Genomic DNA, 25199 nt, shown 5'->3' on the forward strand with positions numbered 1-25199 from the left:
GGACTTAAACTCATAGGCTAAAGCTTCTAACCATTACTCTCCACCCTACGTATTCTTTTTCACTTTGTTTTCATGAAGGTTCCAACACATAATCAGCAGATGCCTAAATCTGATGCCCACTTGGTCTCTACGTGGTGGATATTTCCCATGTTTATGAAGAGTTAAAATTATACAATTAATAATTTAAAACTAAAGTTCAATCTGGTATATGAAAAATATAAAAGGGGCCAAGACATGAAGGAATCATGAGGAGAAACATGAGATAGTATGTAATTACAAAAGTGAGTCTTACCTTCCCTAAGTTGTTCTAGTCCCTGAAATTAACTTTCAAGACCAAAAAAAAAAAAAAAAAAAAAAAAAAAAAAGCTGCTTATGTCTACTATAATTGTTTATTTATTACTACTGAGAATATTGGTTTTACAATAAACTAACACACACCTAACTCCTTTCAAATAACAGATTTATAAATGAGGGCTTAAATTGATTCTCACAGAGGAATAAAATATCAAGTAAGAAAGTTTCAAGCACAATATTTAAAATCTGAAACAAAATCATGTGTCACATATCAGAACAAGGACCATACCAGAAGAAGCAAACAATACTAGAGTAACAAAAGCAGGATGAGGTTAAACAAGGGAGGGGGTTAGGGTTGAAAAAGTATTTATTTATCTTAGGCTCAAGAATGAAGGTTTATAGATAGGTCAAATCTGTCTGTATATGGTGGTCAGATGGACAAGGAAAACTGTAGCTCAGATAGTGAACACCCTGGGTTCACTTAAATCTTTAGCAATTCTATTCAATGAAATCTGCTAGACATTTTTATCCCTTTCAATATAAAGCAACAACTAAAGTACTTAGTAATTAATATAAACCTTTATTCAGGCACAGTCAACAGGCAGGACTAAAAATCAAGACTCCTGGAGCTTTGAATTTATACATATATTTTTTAGGTTATCTTAAATTATTCAAAGATTTTTCTTTTATAAAAAATGTACATGCCCATAATTTTTACTATGCCAGACTACAATTAAAATTGAAGTCACAGTGGGTTTTTCTGAATGAATATTTCTTGAAATTCTAAATAGAAATACTGTGAGCTATTATTTTGCAAACTTACTCTACCACACCCATTATAGAACATGCATCTCTTGGAATAAAAATTTAGTTCACACTCTCTGCTGATGTAATCCTTGGCCTTTGCTGAGATTATAAGGTGCCAATTTTGGTTTTAGTTCTTGTAATGCAGAAAAGTCTTTCTATGAGAAATTGAACTGTGAACACTGGTTCTTTTCACACTCAGAAAGCCACCAAACAGGCCTCACCAAATAGCAATGAGTTTTGATCACTCCTAGTCTAGTCCACTTTGGCATAAACAACCTTAAAGAGAAAACACAATTTCCTGAATCTCTTGTAAATGATTTTGTTCAATAAACCAGAAACTACATGCTGTCATTTGATAAACTTTCTCAATTAAGAAGTAATAATTCTCTTGAATGAATTATCTCATACCTTCTACATATTCCTTACAATATGTTACTGTATTGGAATATATGGAGACCAAGAATAATTATAAAAACAGGAGTGGTTTATTTGTAAAAGAATATTAAAATAAACTCTGCAATGTTAGTTTCAACCTTTGGTCAGCTAAAAAGTAGATCTAAAATTGGGGCGCCTGGGTGGCTCAGTGGGTTAAAGCCTCTCCTTCGGCACCGGTCATGGTCTCAGGGTCCTGGGATCCTGATGGGTCCCACATCGAGCCCCACATCAAGCCCCCCATCAAGCCCCACATCGAGCCCCACATCGGGCTCTCTGCTCAGCGGGGAACCTGCTTCCTCCTCCTCTCTCTGCCTGCCTCTCTGCCTACTTGTGATCTCTGTCAAATAAACAAATAAATCTTTAAAAAAAAAAAAAAGAAGTAGATCTAAAATAGTTGTCTTTCACTGAAAATTTTCCTGAAAGTATGATGTAAATTCAGCAAGTTTCCATCACTTCTCAGAGTTGATTCTTCTCAGCTTGGGGCCACCAGTGATCTCCAGTTTCTTCATCTAATAGCCTTTCTTCCAGTCTTTATCTTATTTGACTTTTCTACAATATATCATGTTTCTTTTATTCACATAATGTACATTTATTCAGTATCTACCATACATGAGACATTTGGGATTAGATGAAAGTAATCCCCCCCATGATCTGAGGAAGCTCAGGTTTCTCCCTAAGCACACCTGCTTACAAGTGTCTTCCTGAGTTGTCTGTGTCCACTTTATCTAGCTCTCCTCCCATCTCTGTCATTTCCTTGCCAGCTGCTTCACGTCTCCTTCTCCACAAGCCTTCTCCATTTGGTGGTCCCAGGGTTCTTTCTGACTTTAGCCTTCACTTCTCGATGGGAAATCCAATCTCATTGCTAAACACTGTGGGTGAAAATCTGGGCACTCCAGCAAAAAATGAGAGGTTCAGAACCCAGGTCAGCTACTTAATAGCTATGTGAAAATATGTCATCATCCTTTCTTAAACTCCGGTCAGAAGTTTTCTACTACTTAGAAGACATCCCTACCGTAATACCTGGCATATCCAAAATTGAAAACATCATTCCTCCTTCAAAATATGTTCCTCTTCCTAATGTCTTATTTCTATGCTGTCATGCTAACTTTTTCCCAATTTAACTTTTTCCAAACTTTAGAATCGGGCAACAATTTTTCTTTCTCTATACATAAGCACATCAGAAACTAGTTAAAACTACATGGACCTCATGTCTGCATTCACCAAGATGACCACTAGACTGCATTGTTGTCTTTTCTTGTCAAAAAGGCTAAGGGTAAAGATACGTGTTACCACTTAATACTAGCTGACCCAGATAAACTGCAATGTTATCCCTTGTCTAGAAGAAATACATATGCATAAACTGGTAACTATGTATCTGAATAATAATTTATAGAATAAGCAGTAATTAATATTTTAACATAATACTTACCATCACAATTAGTTAAAATACTTAATTTTTAACAACCATCAAGTTAATTTTTGAAATTGAATCTATTTAAAGGCAAATCTTTAACCAAGTGTTATGTACTACTTGAAGCATTTCTATGAAATATCATACCTAACATTACGTCTTTAAGATTTAAAAAGTCTAACATATGCAAAGTCTATTAAAATGCACATAATTTATCTTACCCAAAGTGAAAATATATCTAATAAATAGTACTATTCATCTGGCCTCTTTTAGCTCTCCCTTAACATACAAATGCATTCCTTTTCCCCAAAACATAGCAGCTGGGAATGAAAGGAAAGATTTCAAATGATCATTTTCACATCATATTCCATCATCTTTTCATCAGTTTTTCCTAGCTTTTCTTTGAGCCCATTCTTTTACAAGAGGTCTCTTTTTAGATCAATCCATATTTCCATAATCCACACTGCTGTTTCCTCCTCTTCTCCCCAGGGTGGACTAACCCCCACATCCAGAACTATGGCTTACAACTGTCATTAAGCCTTACAACAATAACAAGATAACAAAAGAACGGGTGGGGATGAGGCTAGCTCATACCATATGTTGATCAAGTTCAATACTTTCAGCTAATAGAGAATATTTTTTAAGCTTCAACATTTTAATAGTAAAATTTTTTTTATATCTACTTATTCTCCCCAGTTGTATTTAGGCTTAAATTTTAAACATTAGTAAACAACCTGGCATTATTACTTTAAAAGAGCTTATCTATTAATAATGTACTGAAATGGGGTTGGAAAACAGAAGTAACCAACAAAAATGTAAGCTGGCAATTTATGGTTAGTTACTGATTCTTGTAACCTACAAGCCTCACTCAACTTATACCAATTCCAAAAAAAGAAATTTCTCTCAAAGGTAATTTTTAAAGCAGTATGCAGTTATAATACGCAAGATTATTTCAAAATAACATATCCCATGTGAATTAATATTGACTTTTTGTCAATTTTGAAGAATTTTAATTTTTCCATCAAGTAACATCTGAAAATGTTTCTTTTGTTTCATAGTTAACTAATCTTAAGTACTTTTTTAACTAAAAATAAACAAAATTTGAAATGTAACAGTTTGAACTGGCAGACTTTCATGCTTCTATCTTATATTTAAATACTTTTTTCTTTTCCTGACTTCCAAAGAACTACATCTGATTCATCAGTCTATGTTAGGTCACTTTGAACAAGCTATCTCAACTGTTTTCTCTCAAGGATTCAAAACCTCTTATAGAACTAATTCCAAATTTATTTCATCAAATGTTTACTGCACGATAAAAAGTAATTTGTTGTGAAACCACATTTATCTTTTTCAATCTGGATCATCTATCATTATTTTATTTACGTAGATTGCTGAGTAACACCTGATGTGTCAGAACTGCTCTGAATCATTTGCATAGTTAGAATATAAAAATTTCGCGGCCATCAAAATAAACATAAAAACTTTATCTCTAAGAGTTCATTAAATTAAACTTGTTCACCTTTAAGCCAAAAAATACAGTCATTTCTTCAGGGGCTCAATTTTATTACTTAAAATGTATGCAGAAATACTCTTCAATAGGAGTTTGCTAGACTGCATAATTCTGTTTCCCAATAAATACTTAAGCTATAAAGCAAAATTTCTAAAAGACCAAGATGGTTTTCCAAATTAGTTTCCCTGTTTGCAATCAAGGTTTTAAACTTTCATGGTCAAAAATGTAAGATAAACATGCAGGTAAAATAAGAATGTGATCTCATTTCGTCTTGAGCTTTCTAACACTACATCTACAAAAGAAACAATCTTGTCTATATAAAGAGAGGTGGGAAGAGAAAAAGACCTAATTATGATGATTTTCTTAGATTTAGTTTTAAGTACATGCTTGCCACTTATTTATAAGGTTTGATTCTGATTCTTCCTCTTTAGACACAAAAATGCACAAGACAGCTAATGCTGTAGCTACATCACAAATTAATAAGAAGTAATTGATATTTTAGGGTTATTTATATAATTACTGATAAAATACTGATACATGAAACAAAGTATGCAGGCATAATATAATTCTCTTATATCAGCCATCATATCTCTTTATAAAATTTTATTAAAAAATAAGAAATCAATTTGCCTTAGAAATATGTGTTTATATATAAATACATGCTTATGGGGGAGTGAAATAAAAACTAGTCATCACACATAAAAAATTTGTGCAAGACAATTCATCCTTTCCATTTAGAAAAACACAGAATACAATTAGATTATTTTGTGTGTTCCTGATATAATCAACTGACAGTTAAAAATAATATAATCAACTCCAAATGAGCAAAAAAAATCTAATTTTTATATATCTGCAATAATTTAAACATTTATTTTGAATATATTAAGATTTAATAGATTATTTCTGAATAATTTATATCTTCTTTATAACTGATGCAAGAAGCAAAGTTACAAAATGTCCAGCTACCAGTCTACTGCAATTGCAAATCATAAGACATTACATATTATTCTGACTAAATCCTTTTAAAATCATTAAAAGAAGAAATACAATTGATGCCTTGAACAATGCAGAGGTCTGACTCCCCCAAAACTTAACTACTAATAATCTACTATTTACTAGAAGGCTTACTGATAACATAAACAGTCAATTAACACATACTCTGTATGTCATATGTATTATATACTGCATTTCTACAATAATACAAGCTAGAGAAAAGAAATTATTATTAAAAAACATAAGAAAGAGGAAATACATTTATAATACTATACTGTATTTTCTGAAAAATATCTGCATGTAAGTGGACCTGTGCAGTTCAAACCCATGTTGCTCAAGGGTCACCTGTGTTTTCTGAAATGATGGATGTGTAAAAAGATTTTTTTTTTAAATATAGAACAAGCATTCTTCCTACACCATGCAGGCCAACCATTACACATTACTGAACATGAAAAGAAAATTATAGACAGTGTCGAGTATGTTTGTTTTGGAATCTGCCAACTAGCTGGCTACTTGCAGTTATAAAAGACCTATGAAGATATAGCTGAAGGGTTAAGATTTGAAATATTCTTCTGTTACTGTACATAATACATAGTTTCTTACTATTATCCACTCTTAGAACTGTAATCCAAAGTGTTTCCAGATAATTCCTCCAAAGATTTGCTTAGTGGAATTTTTATTATTGTTGTAATTTAAAATTACTATTAAAATATACCCTTTTCTCAAAGCATTTCTAAATGTATTTTTCTCACCTAGCATACTAGTTTGTCAACATATGCTGAATTTTATTTTTTTTTAATTATTTTATTCTCCTATAGAAATCTAAGAAAGAGAAGAGGAACACATAAGTCAGGTACTCATGAACACAGTCGGGAACTACTAAATCTGCATGTTGCCTAACGTGTGCTACGACACATCTTGTCGTTCATATTTTGATGAATCCCTATTACATAACACCAGTCTGAAATCTTTCTAAATGTAATATTCCACTGAACTCTTAAATACATTCCTCCTAGATTATCCTGTTCCTGTTTTTCTAAGAAGGTTAAGATAACCTATCATGAGTTTATTCAATTTCCCTTGGCTTCTCACTCATTCATCTAGTCATTCAAAAATCATTTATTCAGATCTTATTATGTACCAGCCACTGTGAGAAGTGGAAATTGAAAAATGAGAAAGTTCTGCCCCTTGAAACTTAAACACACACATACACATGCACACACACACACACACACACACACACACACGGAGTAGAGGAGACTGAAATATTAAAAAGGAAATATAACTGTAGAATACAGAAATATACCCAAGAGGCTATGGAAGTATAGACAGGCTGCACTGGAGGTCAGGGAAGCCTTCAAAGACTAATTAATTTTCAAGCTAAGATTGACAATGGATGACAATGAAAGAAGAAAAAGAATGGAAATGGAGAGTAAAAACAGAAATGCCACACACAAAAATAAGAAATGGGGCCTGGGAAAAGCCAGGGGCATGGTGTCAAGGAAATCTGATCATGTCCTCTCATTTGCTGAATGACTACCCAAGTGCTTCATATAGACCTTAATCTCTACAATGAATCCGAAGAAGTAACTATCATGTCATTCACTGCAGAGGATACTTGCTTTAGGGAACAAAGCACAGAACTGACAAATTTAAACTCCAATCTATACTATAAAAAATATATGAAGTCTTCTATTTAATGTAAGAAATAAAGTTCTTAAGTCTCGTGCTATCACTCTGCTTCACTGTCAAATCATGAAATAAGTTTATCATTCCATCTTCCAATATGCTAGGGTGCCATACTCAGTTACAACACACACACACACACACACACACACACACACACACGGCAGTTTTCTTGTACTCTTACCCTTTTTACAAAAGGACCAAATTAAGGAAAATACTCAGCGGTCAGGAATAAGGCTTAAAGATCACCTACCATGCACTCCTAAGCACCAGCATCTCCAAAGGAATCTCAGATTGTAATCAAAACATGGAACCAATGGAACATCCACATTCCCCTCCTAAATATTCTTCTACTGCCAGCTGAGAGAACTGTAAACTGCCTTCTCTTCAGTGGTACCTTAAAACCTGGTCTCTGATAACCCTCAATCCCAAAATAATCGATGCAGATTCATACTCTTCCAGCACACCAGATCAACTGTCATTATTCCATATACACCAGCTGACAATAAATATTGGTGAAGCGAGAGACAATAATGTAGACAGGAACTATGAAAAATATCTAGGACAAACTTCCCTCTCTCACATCCCATTACCCCTTTTTTCTCAAATCATGCTGGTGTAGGAATGACAATCCAGAAGACTTTCAACATTCCTGAAACTGAGTCTTCCTAGAATATTGTCTTTTTTCAACCCAGCTCCAGCCATTTGTTCTTCATTCTTTCCACTTATCTTGAAGAGGGAAGCACACCTTACCATTGCTGTCCAAAACTAAACCTTCCACTTAGTTGTGATTCGGTCTCAGCTGAACCACCATGCCATTAGAGCCTGTACATTAGTATCATAGTTCATATGGTATTGTATTATGATTAAGTTAATTTTGTTTCCCCTACTGGAATATGAGGTCCTTCTGAGCTGAGAACTTCTTATATTTATCTTTATTCACCTAGTATTAGAAAAAAATAATGCACAAATATATTCAGGTAACATCTGTCATCTTGCCATCTCTGCAAATTCTTGCTATATAAGCGATCAATTTCTAGCTTCTACCTCCAGTCTTTCCTTTTAAAGTGGCTTCTTTTTTTCTTTTTAAGATTTTATTTGTTTATTTATTTGACAGAGAGAGACACAGCCATAGAGGGAACACAAGCAGGGGGAGTGGGAGAGAGAGAAGCAGGCTTCCTGCTGAGCAGGGAGCTCAACTCGGGGCTCGATCCCAGGACCCTGAGACCATGACCTGAGCCAAAGGCAGATCCTCAAAGACTGAGTCACCCAGGTGCACCTACTGTAGCTTCTTGCTATTCTATATAAACATGGCTTTCCTTCCTCAAGCCTTTTAATTCTAGAAGGTATAGAAGTATACTACATATTGCTACCACCAAGAAAATTAGTCAAGCTTACTAACTCTTCTTCCTCACTAACTGCTAAACTCTTAAGCTTGTTTAAATGTGTGATGTCTTCCTTCCCAGAATTCCCACACTGTATTTTTAGTAACTTTCATGGCATTTACTACACCTGGACTTCTGTTGGAATTATATGTAGAAGTGAATATTGTAAAAACATGAAACAACCATTTGCTCCTGCATCCCCCATTTATAGAGAGGAAAACTGAAATTCAGAGAGAAAAAAAATATTTTCTTAAACTCATACACACTATCAAGTGTCTTCTATCAAGAAAACAGAATGGGGGTGCCTGGATGGCTCAGCAGGTTAAAGCCCCTGCCTTCCGCTCAGGTTATGATCTCAGGGTCCTGGGATCGAGCCCCGCATCGGGCTCTCTGCTCAGCAGGGAGTCTGCTTCCTCCTCTCTGCCTGCCTCTCTGCCTACTTGTGATCTCTGTCTGTCAAATAAATAAATAAAATCTTAAAAAAGAAAACAGAATGATAGTTCATTCACTTTTGATTCCCAGACCAATCTTGCTTTGCCTAATAAGCTTCCTAGAAGGTAAGGAGGATATAGCTTTTGTTTACAACCTTACATTGCCAGACCAGCCAGTATCTTGGGGGGGAAAAAAAAAGTATTATATAAGTAATTTCAAGACAGTTTTAGCTACATGCTAAGTGCCTAGGTTAAGTTCATTTATTCAGTATTTGGTAAAATTTTTCATCTAAGAAAAACAACCAGAAACATAACTAAAAAGGTAAAAAGGCCTCCCAAATTAAGCATTACTTTTAAAAATCTATTTTTAATTTCCTACATATCTGTATAATCTGTTCACTATATATAGCATACCTCAAAATACCATCCAGATTTTTGGTATTTGTGAAATCTATCATGTCTATAATTCAGAGGCCTTTCCTCTTATTGAATCACTGTGAACTATTTCCCTAACTCTGAAAAGTATCAGTAAAGTAGATTATAAACCCTCATAAATTAAAGAAACTCCTGCACAGATGTTTACAGCAGTTTTATCCATCACTGCCAAAACTTGGAAGCAACCAAGATGTCCTTCAGCAGGTAAACAGACAAACTGAGGTACATACACACAATGGAAAATTATTTAGCACTTAAAAGAAATGAGCTATCAAGCCATGAAAAGACATGGAGAAACTTACTGCATTAGAAATTAAAACTGAATGAAACTAGAAATTAAAACTAAATGAAAGAAGTCAACCTGAAAGTCTACATATTTTATGATTTCCAATTGTATGACATTCTGGGCAATGCAAAACCATGGAGACAGCAAAAAGATGAGTGGTTGCTAGGGGTGGGAATGGCAGGGAGAGATGAATACTCAGAGCACAGAGAATTTTTAGGGCAGTCACAATATCTGTAGGATATTATAATGATGAATATATGTCATTTTACATTTGCCCAAACCAATGGAATGTGCAACACCAAGAGTGAACCCTAAGGTAAACTACAGACTTTGGGACATTTATATGTCAATGTATGCTCACCCTTGGTAAAAAGAATGCACTATTCTGGTGAATGATGCGGAAAATGGGGGAGGCTATGCATGTAGGGTAGCAGGAGGCATATGGGATATCTCTGCACCCCCTCTCAATTTTGTCATGAACCATAAACTGCTCTAAAAAGTCTTAAAAAGTTTTTAATAAAGAAGCTCTGTTCTGAATGGCTTATAGAGAGGTATGTACATAAAGTGAATATCCCTAAAAGTCCTATAAAATAAGGAAACTGAATTTCTAAAATTACAAATGAGATAGACCTCAAAAAAAAAAATTTTTAGGGATTCAAATTTGCATAATTAAGGTATATGAGCATATTCCTCTAAGTTTATCATTTTGGTTTAATAAATATAGCTCTGTTCTCTGATTTATCAATGTTAAATATAATACAAGGATAAACTGGTTCTACTTGGGCTTGTTTTTCCAAACTTACGCAGGTGTACTGAACAAATAGGCTAACATGGTATGTTTAAGGTTATAAAAAAAATGTTAATTTCTATTTAACTGAATCATTATTCCGGTAAACTTACTTCAACAATAATTATATTTTGTTATATATCTGCTTAAACATAATTATATTTTGTAACATACGTGCTTAAATAGAATTTCTGAAATCTTAGGTTACCAAAATATTAAACTGATATTAAATTGAGTTAATTAATGTATAATTATTGGGTACCCAGGTAATTTCTAAGATAGAATACTAAAATATGGATTACCAGGCATAAGTAAAAAGTCTATGTGCTTCTTATTTTTGTATGCTATAAAATGGTTATGCCTTTGGGTCATTTTAACAAATGTGCTCATTTTCTCCACTTCACAAAAGTGTTCATGATATGTAGATGGTTTCAGAAAGCTGTATTACCAGTACAGATGAATGGATAAAGAAGATGTGGTATAGATACACAATGGAATACTATGCAGCCATCAAAAGAAACGAAATCTTGCCATTTGCGACAACGTGGATGGAACTAGAGTGTATCATGCTTAGCGAAATAAGTCAAGCGGAGAAAGACAACTATCATATGATCTCCCTGATATGAGGAAGTGGTGATGCAACATGGGGGCTTAAGTGGGTAGGAGAAGAATAAATGAAACAAGATGGGATTGGGAGGGAGACAAACCATAAGTGACTCAATCTCACAAAACAAACTGAGGGTTGCTGGGGGGAGGGCGGGTTGGGAGAAGGTGGGTGGGGTTATGGACATTGGGGAGGGTATGTACTTTGGTGAGTGCTGTGAAGTGTGTAAACCTGGCGATTCACAGACCTGTACCCCTGGGGATAAAAATATATGTTTATAAAAAACAAAAAATTAAAAAAAATTTTTTTAAAAACCATATAATTCAGTTGTAGCACACAACAACAACAACAACAACAAAAAGTTGTAATTGACTGGTCAAGACTACAATAGGGACAACAGCACTGGATAAATTTTCAAAGAATAGTTTTGTCCTAAGAACAGCAATTCTTGGGCTTTTTAAAAAATCTTTGTGTTCCTGGAAGTTAAGGATGCTGAAGAGCTACTGTTTATATAATCATGTATTATTGAATACTGAAACTTATTGCATTAGAAATTAAAACTGATAAATTTTTGTTAAAGATTGTATTTACTTATTTGACAGAGAGAGAGAGAGAGAGAGAGAGCAGAAGTAGGCAGAGCAGCAGACAGAGACAGAGAAAGAACCAGGGACTTCGCTGAGCAGGTAGCCCAATGCAGGGCCTGTCCCACCCTGGGATCATGACCTGATCCGAAGGCAGCTGCTTAACCTACTGAGCTACCCAGGTGACCCAAAACTGATAAATTTCTAACATATATATGAATACATCTGAGAACAGCAATCATGGATGCACTGCATGTTAAGACAACATAAATATGGTGATGACAATGATGAAATTAGTGTGGCCTTGCACATCTCTGAAATATGTTGAAAAATGTCAGTTTGTTTTTAAATATGAGAGGGCATAATGAAACAAAACTTGAAATAATGTAACTTTTGTCTTTTATGATAACACCTGACTCTGAAAAGAAGCTATGAAAATCGTTAAAATTCACTCAACTTTGATGGGCTTGTTTCCTTGGAATATTGATTAATGCCTTTGTCGACAATGTAAAAAGCTATTCTTAACCTCTGTGTGTCTCTGAGATAACTGAAATTCTGTGTGTTAACAGAGTAATTTCTGCACTTAATACTGAGTTCACTATGTTATGTCTTTTATTATTTAAGGGGGGGAAAAGTTTAAAAAAAAGTTCATTTATGAAAGAATTATTCAATAGTGTTCCTGAACATATTTATTTTAAATATTTCATTGTCACCTTGATTAAACATATAACCAAATGTTAATCTTACTCAAACATTCAAATCTTCTAACAATTTTTTAAATCTTGCCTTCCCAAACTCAGACTCTGAATATAGAAAAAGTCAAAAACTTCCATGATATGTTTTTTTTTTTTAAGATTTTATTTATTTTTATTTGACAGACAGAGACCACAAGTAGGCAGAGAGGCAGGCGGAGAGAGAGAGAGGAGGAAGCAGGCTCCCCGCCGAGCAGAGAGCCCGACGCGGGCCTCGATCCCAGGACCCCGAGACCATGACCCGAGCCGAAGGCAGCGGCACAACCCACTGAGCCACCCAGGCATTTTTATAACTAAAATTATCTTGGAGATTTCCTAGCAGTTCCTTGAAAAGCACAGAGATATTTTCTCTTACCTTATAAAACGAGATGCTAGAAATAATTTGGTTTGTTTGATATATTATTATTATAAAAGCTGCACACAAAAAGCTGAAAAATGAGAAGAGATGCTCAGCCTGCCCTAGGGTGAACTTGTGTATGTGTAAATTTTATGAATATGAATATAAGTATTTCAGAAATCATATGCCATATAGGAAGTCCCTAGAGATACCCCAGTGCCCTTGCTGTCCACAATATGTTTTATTCTCCAGAAAGACAATGATCAAATCTCTTATGAAATAGTTGCTAGGTTTTCTTATATTTATTAGAGTCCTGGGCAGTACTTTGCTCAATGATATTAGACAATATTAGACAATATTAGACAATAATAATATAATATTGCCAGTTATAATTTGTTATTATTTAAAATCTTTACTTGGTCATAACCTTTACCTCTTTATTTTAAATCCCTGGCATCTTGTAGGACAGTGGTTCTCAACTGGGTATGCACATCAGACTTACCCATAAAGTTCTACAAAATATATTTGTCTAGGCCCTACTCCAGACATCCTCAATCTCTTTACTTGATATTCTTGGGATATTCTTGCTATATTATGTCTCAGGATTATTGTATGCTGTATCTCAAGATTTTCCTCAAATTTTCTCAAATTTTATTCGCTCACTTTTATAAATCAGATACAACTTCAAGTCCTTTGAAAACAGTGTTGGGAGCGTGGGTGGCTCAGTTGGTTGAACACTAGCCCTCAGCTCGGGTCATGATCTCAGAGTCCTGGGACAAGTCCCACTATCGAGCTCCCTGCTCATTGGGGAACCAGCTTCTCCCTCTCCCTCTGCCACTCCTCCTGCTTGTGCTCTCTCTCTCCCTGTCAAATAAATAAAATCTTTAAAAAAAAAAAAAAAGAAGAAGAAGAAGAAGAAGAAGAAAGAAAGAAACAAAGAAAGAAAATAGTCATACTCCTTGCTCTTTGAGACATTTTCTCTAACATCTTTTTGAGCAGCTTCATTATTTTCCTCATACAACAGAAACAATCAAATTTTCTTTTTCATATTTTATTTTTATTATGAACCCTTACCAGACCTTTCACATTTGCTTTTGCGTTTTGTTTTGGGGTTTTTTGTTTTGTTTTGGTTTGGTTTGGTTAGGTTTGGCTTTTTAGCAAACTATAATTGACGGACAATGTTGTATTTGCTTCAGGTATTCAACACAGTGAATTTGCTTCAGGAATTCAACAATTTGATACATTATGCAATGCTCACCATAAGCAAGGCAATTATCATCTGTCACCATACATTAATACGATATTACTGACCATATTCCTTTATCTGTACTTTTCATCCTTGTGACTTATTTATCTTGTAACTGATAGGCTGTACCTCTTAACCTCCATCTATGTTGCCCATCCTCCCCAGACCTTTCATATTTGAAAATTATTGGTAATAAATTAACCATAACCATTAAGCCTCTATCATCTACAGTAGTTTAGTTTTATTTCTGATGATTGCCTAAAGGCTCTGCTATAACCTACAGGCCAGGGTTTGTGTTTTCAACAAAGTCAGTCAGTCTCAGAGCCTTGGAAAAAGGTTGTAGCAGGTATTTCAAATTACCGACACTTCAAAGAATAGAGGACTGGGGGCATCTTCTGAAGTGATACCACTTAGATAATGTTCAGTCCATTCCAGGGACTAAGGCCAAACTTCCAAGACTCGTTTTAGTCAAGAAGCAGAAAGCTTCATGAGAGGGTTAAGGTAAAATCTAGCAAAACAATAATTAATTGCATTGTATTAAAAAATAATCAGAGAAATTTCATTGCCTGAAATATTATTGATGCTGTTTTAATGATCTATTTTTTGGACATATAAGGAAGCCCTCCCTCCTCTTCCTACACTGTGACCTACAACAATTTAGTAAACTCTGCTTCTATAAACTGAAATATTTTTAAAATCACATTTAACTCCTACTGATTCCCTCCATCCCTGAATTCAGAAACTCAGTTCCTAAGTCCCTTCATTTTTTCATACCAATACTGTTTTTTGAACAAATTCGATAATTCTTTCATTTTACCAGTATATAACTGGAATATTGATTGCACAACCATCATCTTAAAGTGTCATTTTTTAGAAAGATGCTTGTTTAATCAGCCATGGCAAGGCACTTTTAAGAAACAAAGGTTTGGCTATACTTATGGAGCCTACAGAGTCATCCCAGATAAGGTGGCCTATGCCTGGCTCACAGGGTCTAAACTTGAACATGTTAAAGAGGGTCCCTTCCTCACAGAACAGGAATCTTAGCAAATTTTGTGAATCTTGAGAAGAATTAACCAAAGTTATAGGCAGTATACATAAAATCTGGGAAAGACATTTGTGTGGACCTAGTTTCCTAGCTTTGGGATAATAAATAAGAGAAGTTTGAAAAATCTAATCTGAAATTCCTTACGAAAACTTTCTCAGAAAAAAAAGTCAGTTTTGTAGACATAGCAATTATTCTACACTACATGGTTCTAGGTGTGTAAAGTAAATTCATGAAGGCTTGAAACTCCCTTGCTGCACCCATGTAAATACTCAGGCCAAACTTTTAGGGACATGATTTATTTTGTTTTCTAGAATAATCTTCTCAAAAATTATTATACTTGTCAAAGGAAGAAGAAGACTATAGGAAAAAATTGTGAAAGACTGAACTGAACCAAAAGATTACTGGTTGTTTTCATTGGGAAATAAGACATTCCCTAATACTCTTCCAGGGGCTCTGAGACTTTCATTGTCTTGAAGCTATTTTACAACTCTGTAAATGGTAGCAATGCAAATAATATTTGTCCACAGACATGTCTCATAGAGGGACAACTAACTGACTGCCCTCCTCCCTCACCCCTCCCCATGTGGACAAAGCTACTTCTATGTCTATTTGTAAATTTATTACAGCATTCCCAATTTATCCATACAATTCTGCTACTTTGAGCTCTCCTTTGAATACGATGCAACATTTTACTCACACTCTCATCAGTTCTAAAAAAACTTCAAAATTAAATGTTACATTTGCATTAGAGTCATGATTATATCTTCTTTTAAAAATTATTCTTTAATACTAGTCTCAGAGACATTTAGTCTAATGGGATAAATAGAAAATAAGGAAAATGACAGATCTAATAAGTGGCATTATTTGGGAAGCATAAAATGCCGAGGGAACTCCAGGAGGTGCTTTCATTCTAGATCTGTGACATCAAGAAAAGGCTTCTTGGAGGAAATGACCTCTAAGCCAAGACTAGAAAAACTGGCAAAAGGGAGAGCAAGTAGAAGATTAGCATTTCAGACAGAGAGACTCACATGTTCAAAGACAGAAGATAAATAAATGGTACAGAAGAGAAAATAATGTTCACTACAAAATATAGACCATTTCTTTACTGGAGAATGGAAAGGGATACCGAGAAAGAGGAGGCTAAAGATGCAAACAAAAGACTTGAAACAAGGAGCTTGATCATGTTGAGAAATTGAACCTTATCTTAAAGGCATCAATGGGAAGTAGTGAGTTTAAATGAGTCTTCAGGACTAGAAGTTCTGGAGTCAGTGTCTGGCTTGGAATAATGGCTCATTACTTATTAACTGTGTGACTTTTGCCATGTAAATTAAGTACTTTGTAGTTCTGTTTATCTGTAAAATGGGAACTATAGTAGTCCCTTCACTTCCTAGAGGCATTATTAGGATTCAATGAGCTAATACAGGCCAAGTACCTGGAAAGTACCCAGCATATCAAGGAACTAATGACACGAGTGATAGGAGCAGCAGTATTTGTGTTTTAGAGAGATCAATCCATTGTCTTTTAGATCATTTTAGCTACACTGTGGAGGACAAATTAAATAGGCAGAAAAACAGAAGAGTTAGGAAAATAGGAGTTAAGGAAAGGATCCTAGAACTAAAGAGAAGTGGAGAGACTGGCAAGACATAAAAGAGGCACGAGAATTAGGATCTGAGGACAGACTGGGAATAGCAATTGCATGAGGGACAGAGAAGTAAATATAAATGCACAAGAGTCCTTGACTTGGAAAAGAAGGTTATGTGGGAACATTCACTGAAATAAGACACCCAAGAACAACTACTCCAGGTTACTCATTTAACATGGCAGGCACACTAATACAAAAATGAGTCTGGATTGCAAAAAGAGGAATGCTTCAAAATATCACAGCAGATTAAACATTTCATTTGCATTATGGAGAGAGTACATCAGAGAAATGGGAAAAGGGTATCTGAGACATAAAAAATGGCCCAGAAGCATGAAAAGACTGCAGTTTGTGTGAAAATAGGAAAAGTACTCAAGACTGAAGGTAAATAGGATGTATGACCTGGGGTAAGGTCTTCATAACCTTCTTTCCTATCCAAATGACGTCTTGGCCATTACTAAAAGACCACAGCTCCACGGTCCTGTGACTTCTGCTGATAGCCATCCTGATAAAAAGAAATCTTAAACACAGTTTAAGATTTTCATGAAAAAAAAATAACTAAAAAGTAACAGCTTTGCCAGTTAAACAGCAGATACCCACTATAGTCATCAATTAATGGCACAGAAATTTCAGAAAAGTCAGAAAGCACACATTAGAGAAGAATTTTTACATATTACTACCTCCTATGCCATTAAATTACAAATCTTCCTGAAGTTCTATAAAGTAGCAAAATTCTCAAACTTGTTATTCACCTATAAAAATGATATTCTACATAAAGCAATTTTATCTAAGCCTCATAATAAATTGGTAAACATTCGGCCTTGCAATATTTTAACAAAACTATTGGTTCCTACTTACGGAGTGTTTTTCACATGCCAGGCATGGTGCTGAGTGCTTTATAGACTCGACCTCATTTCATTCTCACTGTATTCTGTCAGATCAGTAAAATCAGTCCCATTTCGCAAATGAGTAACTACGAGAGATTAAGTCCCTATCTAAAGCAACACTTCACACAATCTATAAATACAGAACCAGTATCCAAACACATATCTGTTTGATTCCAACAGTTACAAGATTTTATTTCAGACCCCTCTCTAAAAGTATACTTTTCTCACAAAGATTGATTCCTCTCACTCAGGAAACACGGAGAAACCATGGTCCAAAGTGGGCGTGCTATATGCAAGCAGCAAATGCTACAGAAACATGAACCATGAAAATGGCAAGCAGAGAGTTGGGGGTGGGATCAAGCATTCTGAAAAACAGCCTCAAGCCATTAAGTATAAATGTGAACAATAGAGAACTAAGGGCAATGGAGAGATTATCTTGATAGCAGCAAAAAGAAACAGAATTACTCCTTTTATACAGAGGCTGTGAACCTTTCACAACTGTGTGAAGGGATACTGTGACTATCAGTGGCATGGATGGGAAGACTTGGTCTGCATTAATCTTCTCAGCCAGAGACAGCCCTCAATGTATTTGCAAAACATAAACCTGACATCAACTCAGTGTGTTTAGCAATCCTCAACTTCACTCCCAGCTTTGTATTTCCTCAGGCTGTAACACTTCTCCATTCTTCTCCAATCCCCAGAGTCCCATCCACCCCCTACACAAAGATAATTCGACATTTCTTGGAGTGACAAAAATCAAATTCATCCTCTTGTCCCTATTCCTCTCTACCCTATGCCCCACAGAGCACCTCTGCACGCAACCTCTATCCTCCTTCCCCCTTACGCTCATCTTCATTTTCACTCCTAAAGTAACTAACCCTTTCAGATCCTTCTGATGCCCTCAGCTGAACTACTGCAATAGCCAACTAATTTCCATGTTTCCGGTTTCTCCCACAACAAATCTGTATGGAAATCTCTTCCCGACTACTAACACATGTATTTTGCCAGACCACACTCTCCTCAAGTTCATCTGAAGGACTAACTCTTTAGCAAGGCCTTTAATGTAACCAAAACCCGGCTCCACTTACATTTACAGTTTCATTTCCTATTTCCCTATAGAAAATTCTCCACTGTACCCCCGAAAAAATCGAATTATAGCCCCTGAAATGTGACTTTGAACTGTCCCACTGGTTCTTCCAACTAAAGAAGGAAGACATACTCGAGGAGCCTGTAATAAATCAACGATTATGACAAATCAACAACTCCATGTAGTAGAACAAAGGGTAATGAATTGATTTCTTTGGATTAAATAACACAATGATTTCAAATTTTAAAGATAATGAGGGGGAAAGAACTGTTATGATAAACTATTTTTATAAGAGCTAAAATAAAATAACTGAGTATCTGGGTAAGCAATCCAAGCAGAAAGAAAATAGCTTCATTGCTAATAAATAGCACATGGTTTTGAGTTTGACAAACTTGCCTTCAAATCTTAGCTCTGCCTCTGATAAGCAGCCCGATCTCAGGCAAGTTTCTTAACCCTCACTTTGGGGGAAGATACTATTTCCTAGCAGTACTGGGCCGGTCTGAAGACAAATGAATTATGCACATAAAGCACACAGAATACTGCCCAGTGCAGGGTAAGAGCTAAATAAAGAGCTTTTTAATAATTATTATTACTGAAGCAAGTCTCAGATCCAGTGAAAAGGCAGTGTAGCAAGAATCAGTGTACAACAGTACGTGGTAAAAAAAGATGAGAAATACACACAGAGTACTTGAATCACATGCAGTACTCAGAATATTCACCTAAAAGCATATAGGAAAACCATTCTTCAAGGCCCTTGGCTAGATTCCTACATAAAGTTTGGTTTCTCCAGATACAATGTGAAGTATTTAAACAAAATGGTATCTAATGGTCCTTTCAGTCCTAACCTTCAAAAAAATGTGTAAGAATTGCCATGAACTGGAATTCTGGACATTCATCACCATTACCCAGTTAACTGCTTTTGCAATTTACTAGGTATGTAAAGGCTTATTAATGTTCCACTAGTGTCACGAATTTTGGGAAACAAAACATTTCAGCCCCAACTAAAAAATTTCTATCACCAGTTTATCAGTCACAAAGAGGGACAATGATAGTTGGTCTCACTGAAAAATTTACTGTAGCTGAACTCAAGTACATGATCACCCTTATGTGAAACCCAAAGTGAGGAGTCTTAGATTTCTTAGGAATTCTCAGGGGCAGTTTAAGAGATAGAAAATTTAAAAAAAAAAAAAAAGAAAAGAAAAGAAAGCATAACCTGGACAGGAGGTTTGTTCTTGGATAAGTGGACAAGGAAGAATCAAGAATACCAGAAGAATAGTATTTCAAAGTGCTAAAATGAGTCGGTAAGGCTCTAACCTAACTACACATTACTTGAAAACAAACCCAATTACACATCATATAGCCAAACCCTGTCTTCACTGGGGACTTCTTTTGCATACTTAAGATATTTATAAATCTATTCTTTCTCTAGAGAGCTAAAAACAAATTAAGTGCATACCTCTCTTTTTATGTGAGAAAGAGTCCAAGATTGCATTAGATTCAGTTAATATTTAACATACCCATTTACTGATTTTTTTCAGTGTAACTTCCTAGTCTTAGTATAGATTTTCACACATAAAAAGTTATCCTTCTACATATCAAAATCACTTGTCTGTATACTTATCTGTGAATGAACTGCTCTAAACGAATATTCTTCTGTATACTTATTTCTGAATGAACTGCTTTAAACAAATACTTTTGTCAGCTTTCAACTTATAAATTATGAGAATTTTAAGAATCATATCTGTGAACTTAACGGTTAAGCTTATCCTAGTACATTTTTAAATTTTAACAGTGACAAGACTGTTTTATACCCTTGTTATGCAGGCAAAAAAAAATAAGAATACGTTCATCAGATTTCCATAAAAATTGAAATCTGTGTTTTAACCATATATTACATAATTAATTTCAAAATGATAAATCTGTAATATAAAATTTTAAAAGATTTTTCTATTTACATATATCATGTCAAAATAACTCATAATTTTGGTCATACTAAATACTTAAGGGACTATCAAAGACTACAATTTAAAGTACAAATGGAAGGCGCCTGGGTGGCTCAATGGATTAAATCCTCTGCCTTCAGCTCAGGTCATGATCCCGGGGTTCTGGGATCGAGCCCCTACATTGGGCTCTCTGCTCAGCGGGGAGCCTGCTTCCTCCTCTCTCTCTGCCTGCCTCTCCACCTACTTGTGATCTCTGTCAAATAAAGAAATAAAATCTTTTTTAAAAAATAAAAATAAAAAATAAATAAACAAATACAAATGGAATAAACTCATTCTGAAGTCTCATTTTCTTTTAAGAAAGTAAAGCTATAGGTATGAATTACATAAAAAAAGAAAATATCAATTCAACATATATGTAAATGATTCAGACAACATTGTAAAAGGAGAGAACTAATCACTTATTTACAGCAGTTACTACTTCAAGTAGACAGTAATAGTAAGAGGGTATTCAACAAAGTATGGTATTGTCAAGTTTTTTTGATGGGAAAAATTTTTAAGTGTTTCCAAATATATTCCAGGGATAGATTAAAAAAGAGCAAAAATATGTTGAAACTGTAAACATTCGGTTCTTATTAGTTTTGATGAAAGGGCTTCCTCATCATCCATCTATTTGGAAGCTTTAAAAGATTTTCCATATATATTCTGCACACCTGATGATCTTTTTCCTCACAATTGGTCAAGAGAAAACAATAGCAATTCATGTATAGTAGTAGTTGCTGAAGTTAACAGTAGTAATAATAATAGTACTCTAGTTATAAATGATTTTTAAAAATTATGTGGTTCCAACCTGGTCACCAAAGTCCTCCGGGAATTTCCACAATACCACCGGATCTGTAAATAATTGACACACAGCATTAAACAGAGGCAAAAGAGCACATTTACACCAACTTCTTGTTAAGACATTGTTAGAGCTACTTTTTAAATGATTTTTAAATTTCTCTTTAAACATTTACAGTTGAAGAAGTTAAAAATAAAGCATTTTGATCTTTTAAGCATTTTAATGATCTTTGGAAACAGGAAAATTAATAACTTAGATTATTAAAACTCATTATTTCTTTTCACAACTCACTTTTCTATTTATATACTTTATATTTTAAGATTCTGAAATACAAATTTTAAGATTTAACTACACTTGACATATTGGTTTTAATTTGAAAAGAAAAATATAAATGTGGCAAACATGCAATTAAATGTATTATAGTTTTTAAAAATTAGACTAAAATATATCATTTTAAATTTCCATTTAAAATCCTAAATATTTATGAACACTGTAATAATGCTTGCTTTATATCAAATTCACTTTTGAAATCCTATATTTGCAACTCTATGAAGGCTTTTATAAAATAATAGATATAAGGCAGTAGTTATAAGGTATCAAGCTTACTTAAAATACAAGTGATATTTGCAGGGCATTTTAAAGAAATTTTTCTAATATATCTAGTTATTCATATACATAAACCAATGTTGCTTTATAAATATTCTCACTGGTTTTTCATTTTCATCAATTCTCCCATTATTTCTATTCTACTTAGCATATTAAAAGTAAGTCTTTTTAAGTAGCACTAGTAAATATTTTGGTTGTACAGTCATTTTTTAATTGTGTCAAACTTCTGAACATCTGTACTTGTGCTTTAAAAAAGGATAATATTACTTCTGAAAGAGCCTTTACAAGCTCAAGATAGTAAAAGTAACAAGTACCACAGATACAACAGGATTTAAATTCTACGCCAAGTAAAAAGGGTAGACCATTTATGTTCACAATAAGTTCTACTCCATTATTTCCACTATTCTGTATTGCTTTTATAAAAACAGTCCAAGAATGCACAATTTCAAGTTTTGAATTCCAAAACTCAATAATTACCTAGCAACATTTTTAGTATGAGCTATCTCCTCTTGCTGTATTACTTAAGTTGAAAGGAATTTTTTCAATTATTTTAAATTAAAAAGAAAAAAAAGCATACTCTATATAATTAACCTTTTTTATTTAGTAAGGAATAGAAGGTTTCTATGTAAGCCAATACAAATTAGAAATCATTTAAAACATCTTATATAAAAATTGTGATTTCAAATTTACACAGATAATATTAAATGATTATCTCTTCATGTAAAAAAAACTGTAAAATTCTAAAATGAATGACATGTATTATAGGTCACCAAAAATTACTCAAGACATGGAAGATTATTTTGGAAAATATGTATGTATGAGTGAAGAACATGTGTTATGTTGGAAAATATGTATGTGTGAGTCAGTTTTACCCCCATGATAGTATTAAGATTTGAATTGCATAAAACAAAAGTTAAGTGATGGAATCTTCATGAAATAGTGTTATTATTTTGATAAAGTTAATACACTAATGGCCATATAACCAAATCAATTATACAGAAATGCAGAATAGCTCTCGCCTATACATAACGGAGTTAAAGAGTTTCGGCATGAATATTTAAAACACCCCTTTTGAACAACCTCAATTTTACAGCTGTCATTTAAGAAAATGTTTGTGACAAATTTCTTATACTTACGTTTTAAAACCAGAACGTGTACCTTGTACAGACAATGGTTTGCCCCTATTGTTCATAGCATTTTCCCTAGTACGTTTTGCTAACTCACTTTTTCTCATCCTCTATTATACTGGGGTTTTTTTTTCTGTATTGCCTATTCTTTCACAGAATGAAGTAACAGGTGAATTAATGAAAACAGCATCTACTGGTTTAATTATTTAGTAAAAAATATCCTATTTCTTTTCATTAAATGAAATTTCCACTTCAGCACTCAAACATTTATTGTAATGTGAATCCATATTTTGAAATGGATTAACTTAGTTACTGCCTGTATTGTTAGATTTATACCATATCTGACACATCTCTGTAGAAACTTTTCACAAGTACTGCAAAGGAAGAAAAAAAATGGCTCTGAAAAAGAAGTAACCTAATTCTCAAATGTATGCACAAAGGCTGAATCTTCTATTCCCTGAGGATTACTTTCTAGATATCAGATCTGATCAGGCAATGTTAGGTCGATTTTCTGCTTATTTTATGGATGAAAGGATGAGAACCGCTGGCAGAAATCACAGCTACTGGTGAGGCCCCATGTACACTGTGCTTCTTTTCTTACCAATGTCTACTAGTAATTCAAGGGAGACTCCATATCTTAATTTTATAGCAACTTTTGCCACCAATAATCTAGAAACCAAATAAATATGATTGGAAGAATGCATGACTTGATTTGCACACAAATGTAGTCTCTTATTTTAATAACAGATGTTAGAGTATAGAAAGGAAAATACAAAAATTTTTATTAAATCAGTAAATTTGGAATAAGAATATTTAAAATATTATTTGTGCATCACCATCACAAGTATTCCAAATCCATGACTTTTTTTTTTAATGTAAAGTGAGATAAATTCAGCATTTTTTTCCCCCTTTGCTATCAGGTCTTTCATATTTTTCAGCCCTTCACAGAAATCAATAATTAAAACAACTTAAAATACTAGTGTGATTCAACTACATTATTAAAAAATGGAAGGCAGGGGCACCTGGGGTGGCTCAGAGGGTTAAAGCCTCTGCCTTCTACTCAGGTCATGATTCCAGGGTCCTGGGATTGAGCCCTGCATCGGGCTCTCTGCTCAGCAGGAAGCCTGCTTCCTCCTCTCTCTCTCTGCCTACTTGTGATCTCTGTCTGTCAAATAAATAAATAAAAATCTTTAAAAAAAAAAATGGAAGGCAAACTTTTTAATTTGCGTAAATGAATACCATTTACTGAATTCTGGGGAATTCATAGATGAATCTTTAAAATTACATATTTGTAAATCACAGTTCAGAGACTATACTCTTCTGAAAGGTAGACTATATATTAGTAAGTAATATGATGGATTATAGCTTTCAGTGTTTGATTTACCTACCTTGCAGAATCAGAATTTTATTTATTTATTTATTTATTTATTTTTTTTCCAGCATAACAGTATTCATTATTTTTGCACCACACCCCGTGCTCCATGCAATCCGTGCCCTCTATAATACCCACCACCTGGTACCCCAACCTCCCACCCCCCGTCCCTTCAAAACCCTCAGATTGTTTTTCAGAGTCCATAGTCTCTCATGGTTCACCTCCCCTTCCAATTTCCCCCAACTCCCTTCTCCACTCTAAGTCCCCATGTCCTCCATGCTATTTGTTATGCTCCACAAATAAGTGAAACCATATGATAATTGACTCTCTCTGCTTGAATCAGAATTTTATGAAGGAGAAAACCAAGGGCCAGAACAAGAAGGAGTTTGTCTTAGTTATACTAAGGCTAGTCAACGTGACAGACCAGAAATTTCTTCATTGAGATCTAAAGAGCACCTATTTTGTTTTATTTAGATTTCATTTGTTTATTTGAGAGAGAGCAAGGGAGCATGCACAAGTTGGGGAAGGATAGCAGGAGAGGGCCAAACAGACTTCCTATGAGCACAGAGAGGGGCTCGATTCCAGGACCCCAAGATTACAACCTGAGTCAGACACTTAACCGACTGAACCACCCAGGCACCCCAAAAGCAGCTACTTTAAATAATTTCCAGAATC

General features: G+C 34.4%; 1 protein-coding gene across 9 annotated transcripts in view; it reads right to left on the reverse strand.

Moving 5' to 3' along the window:
* The window catches only part of DENND1B (DENN domain containing 1B), a 278698-nt gene that overhangs the window by 185512 nt on the left and 67987 nt on the right, over nucleotides 1-25199 (reverse strand). For all 9 annotated transcript variants that reach the window (XM_032317056.1, XM_032317062.1, XM_032317057.1 and 6 more), the window contains one exon: nucleotides 21429-21472. In XM_032317056.1, the coding sequence (XP_032172947.1) occupies nucleotides 21429-21472 (44 nt within the window). The remainder of the gene's footprint in view (nucleotides 1-21428; nucleotides 21473-25199) is intronic.

The sequence above is a fragment of the Mustela erminea genome, chromosome 17, assembly GCF_009829155.1.
Source record: "Mustela erminea isolate mMusErm1 chromosome 17, mMusErm1.Pri, whole genome shotgun sequence".
NCBI classification, from domain to species: Eukaryota; Metazoa; Chordata; class Mammalia; order Carnivora; family Mustelidae; genus Mustela; species Mustela erminea.